Here is an 11982-nt window from a genome sequence, read left to right on the forward strand (position 1 = left end):
CTAACATCCAGCCATAAGGACTCTACTCTGTTATCTACCTTAATACCATTAACCTGACTGGAAATGAAGGATTTTTACATAAATAACTACTCCTCCACCTATCCTACCAATTCTCTGGTGTAAATACATAATGTATCCATCTACTTCATATTCTTTCCTATTTTCCCTAAACTTTTCCTCATTTACCCATGCCTCTGTGACACATACAACATCTAAGTCCTCCTCAACTATATAACTAGATAACTCGTCCTTCTTGTTCCTAAGACTCCTGGCATTTACATAAAAACATTTAAGTCCTGCTACCTTCCTAGATGCTGTCTCCTTATTTGGAATCCTAATCTTATTCTCTCCTATTTGCACCTGGAAATCTTTCCTAATCTTTTCACTATCTCTGTTTATCCTATCTAATTTATGTCTAGCATCTTTCTTCTGGAATGCATTTGCTACCTCACCCCCTACACTCCATCCCAACTCCCTCCAGACATCCACTCAGCACATCCACACCCTTCCTACTCAGATGCACACCATCCCTAGCATACAAATCCCTTCGCCCATAGAACCTATCCCATACATCCACAAAGCTGACACCCACATCCTTACACATCCCTTTTACCCGATCATTCACACCAATGGCCCTAGACAACCATTCCCTGCTAACATACACACGAGGCAAGATTCCTGACACTACACACCTCCTACCACTCTCCCTTATCTTGCCTAACATTTCCCGAAATCTTGCCACTAACTCCTCCGAGTTAGTGTACATAAATCGAACATGAAAGAGAACCAGCCTGCCACCAAATTGGCACCATTCCAAGCACACCTATCCATAGGGCGGCAGATTACCCTAAAATTACCCTAGTTTATGCATTACCCTAAACATTACCCTAAGAAGGGTTCAATTACCCTAGTTTAGGGTATTTTACCCTAAAATGGAAGCACTGGTGGCAGTGAGACTCAGATTACGCCACAAATACTTTTGGGAAGGCAGTGCTTCTCCTGTGTGTGCTGTGTGCTGCACCAAGAGGACACACTGTACGTCACTATATCATTGCTAAATTCAGGCCACAAGGTCAACATGACTTGTATAGCCTCATTGACCATCTCCTAGACTCAAATACTCTTAGGGATATAGTCGGGGAATATCCTCAGTTTGCTCCCAGACTGTAGGATGTTTATGCAATAAAGTGTGCAATATCTGTATATATTTATTTATTTAAGTACTTGTATTTGTTATGTATACCAAACAACACGCCCAAATTTTACAAATTTAGCCGAAAAAACGGCCATCTGGCAACTTGCTCAAGGATATACTCAAGGAATATCCTACGTTTGCTCCCAGACTGTAGGATATATTTATGCAAAAAGATGTGCAATATCTGTATTTATTTGTTTACTTATATTCTTGTAGTGTATACTATCTTTCTTTTTGTTGTTTTTTTATACTCTACCCTTATGTCTTTGTCCAGGGGGGTGGGTGGCAGGGTCCATTATCCTCCTTTGTTGTATTTGATTATTAATGCAGCAATAAATGCATCAATCAATCAACTAGGTATCGTAGCAAAGGTTTACCATCACAAAATATAATTATATCTCGAAATAAACATAAATTACTTCCCAAAGTTATTTTTTTACATGTAATACGAACCTTTTTCTAACATTTTAAAACACGCATCACTGAAGTGTCAACATTGGAAGGGTTGGCTGACCTGCGCGTCTCATTCAAACATTGTTGTGAGTTGCGAACTTGCGAGTATTGCCTGCCAGGCTGCTAGGTGGTGTGGCAGTGAAGGAGTGAACACAGAAGAATTACGATAAAGCTATGTGTGAAGGACAAACCCTGGATAATTTGCCGATTCAGGGATGATGGTGGAGACAATGGAGGGTAGGTGAAACAGGCTCACGAAATAACTTTACCCTGCTCATTTTTTTACTATACTTCTCGGCAAATTATGACTCTTCAAATCATGAACTACACTGAAGGAATCATCAGTTACATTAATTAATCTATTCTTGATAAAGATCCAGTATAACTCATCAGTGTCTTCCAAACCTTTATAGAACCTTTTGTGTACTATATATATAAAACATTAGTAAAAAGTGGCGTAGGTAGGTTAGGTTTGGTAAAGCACTGGCTTGAGGGTCAGTCTAGATTTTGATTATATACTGACTCTCTAAGCCTGTGCTTTAGTTATCTTAACCTAACTTAAACTTAACCTTGGAAAAAAAATGAGTTGGACAAGGAGTGTGCATGGTGGTATTTTTAATGTTTCTATCTGGCAGGTCATGTCTTGGAGGAGTGGGCAGTGGCGCGCACCGATTCCGAAGTGCCTTATTATGTGAAGTAAGTTTTTTTTTTTCTCTCTTTTTTTTCGTTTTCGTTGTCAGTATTATGTTTGTGTATATTTCACAAGCAGGAAAAATTAAATATATGTGCAGTCATCTCAAAACAACTTCATAGAAGTCTTCAGTTTAGATTATGAGTAAAGGACAGACTGAGGATATTCGGTGTAAAAGATGGGGACAGCTGAGTGTTATTGAAGAAGAGGGGATAGTTGTCTGAAAGGTTGTGTCAAGTTGATAGATAGAGGAATTGAGTTTTTGAGGCATTGAACACTTCTAAATGTTCTCTGCCCCAATCAGAAATCCTAGAAAGATCAGAAGTCAGGCATTCTGTGGCATCCCTGCATGATCTGTAGACTTCCTGAAGGGTTTATCATCTCTGAAAGGATGTGGAAAAGTGAAGGGTGGTATCATCAGCTTAGGAGTGGATAGGGGAAGAAGTTTGGTTAAGATAATTAATGAATAATAGAAAGAGAGTGGGAGACTGGACAGAACCCAGAGGAACTCCACTATTAATAGATTTAGAAGAACAGTGGCTGTCTACCACTGCAGCAATAGAATGGTCGGAGAGGACACTTCAGATAAAGTTGCAGAGAAAATTATAGAAATCATTGTAGGGCAGGTTGGAAATCAAAGCTTTGTGCCAGACTCTATTAAAAGCTTTTGATATGTCTAACACAATAGGAAATATTTCACAAAAATCTCTAAAAGAGGATGACTAAGACTCAGTAAGGAAAGCCAGATCACTAGTAGAGCGACCTTGGTGGATGCCATACAGGCAATCAGATAGGACATTGTGAAGTGATAGATGTTTGAGAATCTTCCTATTGAAGATAGATTAAAAAACTTTAGATAAGCAAGTGATTAAAGCTATAAGGCAGTAATTTGAGGTATTAGGTAGAATGATTATCTTTTTTTAGGAACAGACTGAATGTAGGCAAACTTTCAGCATGAAGGAAAGGTAGGCATAGTTGAAAGAGTTTGGCCAGCCAAGGTGCAAGCACAGAAGCATAATTTTTTGAGAACAAGAGGAGGGACCCCATCAGGTCCATAAGCCTTACAAGGGTTTAGGCCAGCGAGGGCATGGAAAACTTTGTTACAAAGAATTTTAATTGAAGGTATGAAATTGTCAGAGTTAGGTGGAGAGGGAGGGATAAGCCCAGAATCATCCAAGGTAGATTTCTTAGCAAAAGTTTGAGGGAAGAGTTCAGCTTTAGAGACAGAAGAGATGGCAGTGGTGACATCAAGATGAAATAAAGTAGGAAAAGATGAAAAAGTAAAGTTATTTATTCATTTATTTTATTTTTTTATTTATGCCTTGTGGGCTTTTCACGGGAGTTTATGGGCTAAAGGAGGTACTTTTTGGAGTACCTCCTATATCAAAGTCCACCTGCTAGGAAACTGTTGCCCCAAGCGAGGAAGCCCAACCTACACTCGGACCTTGGACTGGATTTGAACCCGTGCGCTTGGAGACCCCTTGGACCCCAAAGCACGCATGGTTCCACTGTATCATGGCAGCGGAGATGTTTTTGGCCAGATGCCAGAAGTCTCGAGGGGAGTTGGAGTCTGAAAGATTTTAACATTTTCTATTTATGAAGGAGTGTTTACCAAGTTGAAGAACAGACTTGGCATGATTCTGAGCAGAAATATAAAGTGCATGAAATTCAAGTGATGGAAGGCTCAAGTACCTTTTGTGGACAACCTCTCTATCATGTATAGCATGAGAACAGGACAAGTTTAACTAAGGTTTCAAAGGTTTAAGTTGAGAAAAAGAATGAGGAATGCCAGACACTACCACCTCTGTCATATATTCAGCATACAGAGATGGGTCTCTGACACAGAAACAGTAATCATTCCAGGGAGAATCAGCATAATACTTCCTCAAGTCTCCCAATTGGCAGAGGCAAAATGTTAGAGGCACCTCCACCTTAGGGGATCCTTAAGAGGGATTGGTGAAATAGGACAAGATACAGATATGAGGTTGTGATTGGAGGAGTCCAACGGAGAAGTTAGGGTAGTAGCATAAGTAGAAGGATTAGAGGTAAGGAAAAGATAAAAAATGTTGGGCATATCTCCAAGACAGTCAGAAATATAAGTAGGGTGTTATACTAGTTTGTTAAGCAGGAGCTCTTGTTTCTAAAATCATGTTTTGAATCAATCTTTTATTATTTTATTTTCTAAGTTTTTAATAATATATATATATATATATATATATATATATATATATATATATATATATATATATATATATATATATATATATATATATATATATATATATATATATATATATATATATATATATATATATATATATACATACATACATACATACATACACACAGTCAACCCTCGGCTATCGCGACTTTGGCTATCGCGTTTTAATGTTATCACGCACCCATGAAAAGCTGCCAAGATTTCATTATCGCGACCTCAGATGCCTGCTATCGCGCACCCAGCCATGACGTCATGGGATATCTGAGCGCTCATTGGCCAAAACCACCTTCACGCCAAGATAATTTCGGCTATGGAGCGGCTATTTTGGCCCCAATTGGGTGCGATAGCGGAGGGTTAAGTGTGTGTGTGTGTGTGTATATATATATATATATATATATATATATATATATTTTTTTTTTTTTTTTTTTTTTTTGGGGTTGCTAGAAAATCATCTAATTTTGTTATTCCATCATTTCGGTTTAATGTTTTTTATCATTCTTCCGTTTCTCGGCGGTACACACATTTTTGCTGCTTCATATAACTTTCTAGTGTACTTTAGGGAGGTGGTGAGCATGAGATTGGGCAGACGTCCACGTGTAGGCTTGAATCCCACCATGTACCGCCTTGAAACTATGCCATTTGTCAAGTTGTTTAAAGTTACCTACATGTTACCATGATACCCAGGTTCTAGGTGCTTAAACCAAAGATGCACTTGGGTGGTGATATGGGCCATAATATGGGGACCAATATAAATAAAATTGTTTGTGCCACTAATGGGTGTAAGCTGAACAGCTCTTCCTATACATACTCTTCAAGTATACTTACAGGTATTGTAAGTCATGTATAGTGTAAAGAAAAAAAAAAGAATACTTCCCATGTTTTGTTTATGATTGGTGTTTTGCATTAGTTTATTGCAGTCAATGGATGCAAGCTGAATGCAAAGTCTTATGTAATTAACAGGATGTCTTGGTAGTTAGTATGACAGCCAAGGAGGTGCAGCACAGGATTCAGCTGTTGTGTACCCTGCTGTAGACTCTTGCAATGCTACTATAGAACAGGAATGTGGCATAATATTGTTAATGTTGTGAGTTGAACTGAGAAGGGTTAGAGGAAAGAGGATATACTAATTTTGGAAATGGTTCCTTTTGGAATTAGCCTCAAAAACCTATAAACATTGTTATTATGAAGCATTTTCTTATATACCAAAACTGCAAACTTTTAAACCCATACAGTGTTTAGTACTTATATATACATAACTCCTTGAGAAGTGTTAGTACATGTATGTTCAATTTTCTTTTAGAGCCTTAGTACGTCCTTGAATTTTGTTTATACGTATATTCAAGATTTGCCACTAACAGTAGCATAGAAGTTTATGACAAGTCAGGAATGAATCTTTATACTATATATACATGTAATTTTTGGTTCATAGTTATTATGGACTGAATACTTCAGTAGAAATTGAAACATACTTGGGGTTATTTTACTTTTTTCTGATGCATATGTCATCATGCATATAATATCAAAGCAATAAAATGAAACAATACTAGGGTATAGGAGAGGGATTAAAAAAAAGAAAATTCTTGTTTACCTATAGGTATTTATGATGTGAAAAGAGTATTTATGTATTGCACACATTATAGAGTTGTGGAATGTGTATGGAAAGTAGAGAACATACAATAAAAAAAATGTAAATGTAAAATTCCTCTTCCTCAGTCTGACATCGTGAGCTGTCGGAAGGGAAAGAGAAGTACTTGATAATAAGTATAATATGATAGCCACACATCTGCTTATTGCATTGGAATTATATATATGTATATATATATATATATATATATATATATATATATATATATATATATATATATATATATATATATATATATAAGCAATTTGTTATTATTATTTTTTTTTTATTTATTTATTTTATTTTATTATTTTTTTTTAAGGTTATATGAGGTAAATAGAAAATATAAGAAAATGCAACTTATTTTATTTATTTATTTTTTTCGTTCTGGCCTATAGTGCCTGTAGGTAACTTGAAGAGTATTGGAAGCGCTGTTAAGCTTCCACCCATTAGTGGCACAGGCAATTTCATTTATAGTGGTACCCATATTAGGGCCCATATCACCATCCAAGTGCATATTTGATATAACCACCTAGAACCTGGTTTCATGGTGACATGTAGGTAACTTAAACCACTCGACAAATGGTAAAATTTCAAGGCCATACTTGGTGGGATTCGAACCTACACATGGATGTCTGCCATGCTCATCACCTTATCCACTACACCATTGCCTCCCTCCCTGAGTTAAGGTTTATCACTTTCATGAAAAATTTATGCGGTATTTGCTCAGAAGTCATATTTTTGTATATCAGATGTTGTAATGAGAAAAAATGGTTGAAATTTGTTAGAGAAAGGGAAATGGTAGGTATTTTATTAACTAATGTGTATCTTGTTTTTGCCCAGCCATAGTCGAGGTGTGACTCAGTGGGACCATCCGGAGTATGTACGCATCTTTGAAGAAATCCAGTCACTGAACACTGTGAAGTTCGCAGCTTATCGTACTGCCTGCAAGCTGAGGCGTCTGCAGACTAGACTGAAATGTAAGGTCTGGATGATGTATTTCATGGCAGGACTCATTCTGCTCAGCTGCAGCTAGTATTTTGTGACTTAATAAAGAAAGAAAGAATTCTAAAGTCAAAGAGAAACTGTATATTTAACATGATAATTTATGCAAATACATTATTACATGAATTGATAAATTGTTGCAGCATATTTTTCCTTTTTTAGGTTAAGATTATGAGAGACACATTAACTTCAGACACTTTTTTCATACTGAAAAAAATTAAACACATTAACTGACATGTAATATATGAAAAAAGATGAAGATTGGAAATTCTCTCTGCAGTGCAGGATGTGTCACTGCAGAGTGTTGCCACAGCCTTTGACAGTGCAGGACTGAGAGCTGGAGAAAACAGTGACCTGGTGGAAGTTAAGCAGGTAGAAGAGGTAGTGCTGAAGATATTACGGAGTGCTCACAAACACCGTCACAGCCAGGCTGCTCTTGCCACTCAACTCACCATCAATCTCCTGCTGAACATCTATGACTTGTAAGTTGATGATCTCAAATTTCTGTTGATGAGTTATTTAAGATAATGGTGACTGTTTTTAGTAGAGTAGAAAATAAGGAGGTTATTCATTGAAACCCTCATTCTGTAATAGTATGTGATAGTATCTTAGATTTGGTATTCACAGGTCACTATTGTGAAATTGGTTGGTCTTTAGGGAGGAGGCAGTAGACATCTTACCCCACACACACACACACACACACACACACCCTTCACTTAAAATTTGAAATTCAAAATGGCAACTCAAAAGCCAGCCTTGGAATCCTCTTCTAGGGATGGGACCAGAAATGTCCCCAGGTCAGACTGCTCTCCCAGTGGTGATCCAAAATGTCTTGACACCTCCCTTGACTTTTTCTTCATTAACTTCTGCAACATTCTCAGTCTTAGATCTAATTTTCAATCTGTAGAACACCACCTCTCCTCTACTAAACCTCATCATTTTTTCCTCACTGAAACACAGCTGTCTGAGGCAACTGACAGTAGCCCCTTCTCTGTTCCCTCCTACTTCCGATATCCTCATTTTCACTCCAAAGCTGGATGTTGCTCTCGTGCCAACGCTCTCAAATCTTCCAAGTTTTCCATCATCTGGCTTCATCTCAATAGTCACCCTCTAACTATATTTATCTGTGCTGTCTATCTCTCCCTTAACTCCTCTGACTATAGTAAATTCTTTGACTATTTAACTTCCAAAGTGTAGTACATTCTGTCCCTCTACCCTTTTGCAAATATCTCCATCCTTGGAGATTTCAATGTTTACCAAGGTGCTTTGGCTTTTCTCTCCCTTCACTGATGAACTTGTCTTCAACTTTGCTGTCCTTCATGACCTAGAGCAACTCTACTCGTATTTCTGACCTTCTTGGAGATACGCCCAACATTCTTGATTTTTTCCTTACCTCTAATCCTTCTGCTTATGCTGCTATCTTATCTTCTTTGTTGGGCTCCTCCAACTGCAATTTCATTTCTGTATCTTGTCCTATTTCTCCAATTCCTCCTCAGGATTCCCTGAAGCAGAGGTGCCTCTGGCATTTTGCTTCTGCCAATCGGGGGGACCTGAGGAGGTATTATGCTGATTTTCCTTGGAATGGTTACTGTTTCCATGTCAGAGACCCATCTCTGTGCTGAATGCATAACAGAGGTGATAGTGTCTAGCATGGAGGCACACATTCCTCATTCTTTTTCTCAACCTAAACCTTCTAAACCTTGGTTTAACACAGCCTGTTGTCATGCTATACATGATACAGAGGTTGCCCACTAAAAGTATTTGAGCGTTCCATCTCCTGAATCTCGTGTACTCTATATTTCTGTCCGGAATTATCCCAAGTCTGTTCTTCAACTTGCCAAACACTCTCATAAATAGAAAATGTCAAAATCTTTTAAAATCTAACTCCTCTCATGACTTCTGGCATCTGGCCAAAAGCATCCCCAATAACTTTATTTCTTCATCTTTCCCTCCTTTATTTTATCCTGATGGCACCACTGCCATCTCATCTATTTCTAAAGCTGAACTCTTCTCTCAAACCTTTGCTAAAAACTCCACTTTGGATAATTACTTTCTTGTTCCTCCCTTTCTTCCTCCCTCTGACCATTTCATGCCTACAATTAAAGTTCTTCATAATGATGTTTTCCATGTCCTCGCTGGCCTTAACCCTTAGAATGCTTGTGGACCTGATGATGTCCCTTCTGTTGTTCTCACACACTGTGCTTCTGTACTTGCACCTTACCTGGCCAAACTCTTTCAACTTTGTCTATCGACTTCTACCTTCCCTTCTTGCTGGAAGTTTGCCTACATTCAGCCCGTTCCTAAAAAGGGTGACCATTCTAACTAATCCTTGAAACTACCGTCCTATAGCTTTAATCTCTTGCTTGTCTAAAGTTTTTTAATCTATCCACAGTAAGAAGATTCATAAACATCTGTCACTTCACAATCTTCTATCTGATCACCAGTATGGCTTCCATCAAGGTCGCTGTACTGGTGATGTTCTGGCATTCCTTACTGAGTCTTGGTCATCCTCTTTTAGAAATTTCGGTGAAACTTTTGGTGTCGCGTTAGACATATCAAAAGCTTTTGATAAAGTCTGGCATAAAAACTGCTCTCCTATGGTTTCTATCCTTCTCTTTGCAACTTTATCTCAAGTTTTTTTTACCTGTTCTATTGCAGCTGTGGTACATGGCCATTGTTCTCCTAAATCTATTAACAGTGGTGTTCCTTAGGGTTCTGTCTTGTCACCCACTCTCTTTGTATTATTCATTAATTATCTTAACCAAACTTCTTGCCCTTTCCACTCCTATGCTGATGATACCACGTCCTTTCAGAGATTACCAACCCTTCAGGAAGTCATCAGATCACGCAGGGACGCCACAGAACGCCTGACTTCTGATCTTTCTAAGATTTCTGATTGGAGCAGAGAAAACCTAGTTATGTTCAATGCCTCAAAAATTCAATTCCTCTATATATCACCTCAACACAACCTTCCAGACATCTATCCCCTCTTCTTCAGTGACACTCAACTGTCTCCCTCTTCTACACTGAATATCCTCAGTCTGTCCTTTACTCATAATCTTAACTGGAAACTTTACATCTCATCTCTTGCTAAAACAGCTTCTATTAAGTTAGGCATTCTGTTGCATCTCTGCCAGTTTTGCTTGCCCTTTCAACTGCTAATTCTGTACAAGGGCCGTATCCACCCTTGTAGGGAGTACTCTTCACATGTTTTGGGGTTCCACTCATACAGCTTTATTACATAGGGTGGAATGAAAAGCTTTTCATCTCATCAACTCCCCTCCTCTGACTGACTGTCTACAGCCTCTTTCTCACTGCTGAAATGTTGCATCCCTTTCTATCTTTGATCACTATTTTCATGCTAACTGCTCTATTGATCTTGCTAACTGCACACCTTCCCTTCTCCTGCGGCCTCGCTGCACAAGAGTTTCTTCTTCTCACCACTATTCTGTCCAACCCTCTCATACAAGAGTTAACCAGTGCCCTCAGTCATTCATACCTTTCACTGATAAACTTTGGAACTCCCTTCCTGCTTCTGTACTTCCATCTTCCTTTGCCTTGACTTCTTATAAGAGAGAGGTGTCGAGACATTTGTCCCTGAATTTTGGACACTGGTAACTCATTTCTTTTAAGGAACTGGCAACACAGTGGGCCTTTTTTTTTTTTTTTTTTTTTTTTCTTGCCAGCTGTCCTTCCCAAAAATAAGAAAAAAATAAAATTCCGCTGAAATGATAATTACTTCCGGTAAGGTGTGAAATACTGGATCAGTGGGTGCTGTGAACTTATTGATAACCCAGCTGTGACATCACTTAACATTTCTGTTTTTTGTCTTACAAAACAAAGGGGCAGTTACAGCCTGCCCTCTAAAGAAAACTTCCATCACACAAGGCTACATCATGCATATAATCAATTACTTAAACACCCTTCACTCAATATTGCAAATTGGATTTGGTGATCTTACACCAGCCTTGGGGTCTCACTTGGGTAGGGGGACCACAAATGTACCTAGGTTGGAGTACTCTTTTAATATTGACCCTAAGTGTTTGACAACCCCTTCAACTTTTCTTCATAACTTCAGCAACATTCACAGCATTAGATTTAATTTTCATTCTACAAAATCACTTCTCTACTAAATATCCTCTTTTCTTCACCGATACACAAGTGTGTGAGTTGTTTCATGTTGACTGCTCTTTCCATCATATTAACTATATGCCTCCCCTCTACCTGTGTTCTCACTACCTACATAAGACTTTCTGGTATTTTTCTCCCCCATTCTGTCTAACTTTCTAATGCAGGATTTACCAGCGTTCTTAATCATTGATTCCTTTCTCTAATAGATTGGAACTCTGTCTTCTGCATTTTCACCTTCCTATATTTTGAATTCTTTCAAGAGGGAGATTTCAAGACACATCGTATGATTTTTGAGTACTGCTTTAGTCTCTGTTTGGGGAATGATATCTCAGTAGATATTTTTTTTTTCCTATTACATTTTCATTGCTGTTGGCAGTTGCTCCTCCTACATAATATAAAAAGTTGAAAGTAGCTGGACAGAAGTAGACTGTAACCTGGCCTCCCCATAAACTGTACTGTATCTGTGATGGGTACATGAAGTGGTGCAATTTTGTTTAATGAAAGTACATATTTCCACTCTATTTTCAATAGAGGCAGGAGTGGTATGGTGCAGGTACTAGGATGCAAGGTGCTGCTTGTGGTGCTGTGTGGAGGCCGTCTGCAGGAGAAGTATCGCTATCTTTTCAACCAGGTAGCTGATCACAACAATTGCTGCACAAGGT

The 11982-nt window shown here is 38.3% G+C and overlaps 1 protein-coding gene across 1 annotated transcript in view; it reads left to right on the forward strand.

The window, feature by feature from the left end:
• The first annotated feature begins 1006 nt into the window (after positions 1–1006).
• Positions 1007–11982, forward strand: part of LOC123508827 (dystrophin-like) — a 35361-nt gene continuing 24385 nt past the window's right edge. The window contains exons 1-5 of the mRNA XM_045262753.1: positions 1007–1885; positions 2284–2344; positions 7028–7164; positions 7470–7671; positions 11852–11980. Coding sequence (XP_045118688.1) covers positions 1864–1885; positions 2284–2344; positions 7028–7164; positions 7470–7671; positions 11852–11980 — 551 coding nt within the window. The 5' untranslated portion in view covers positions 1007–1863. The remainder of the gene's footprint in view (positions 1886–2283; positions 2345–7027; positions 7165–7469; positions 7672–11851; positions 11981–11982) is intronic.

This window comes from Portunus trituberculatus, chromosome 25 (assembly GCF_017591435.1).
Source record: "Portunus trituberculatus isolate SZX2019 chromosome 25, ASM1759143v1, whole genome shotgun sequence".
Classification (NCBI taxonomy): Eukaryota; Metazoa; Arthropoda; class Malacostraca; order Decapoda; family Portunidae; genus Portunus; species Portunus trituberculatus.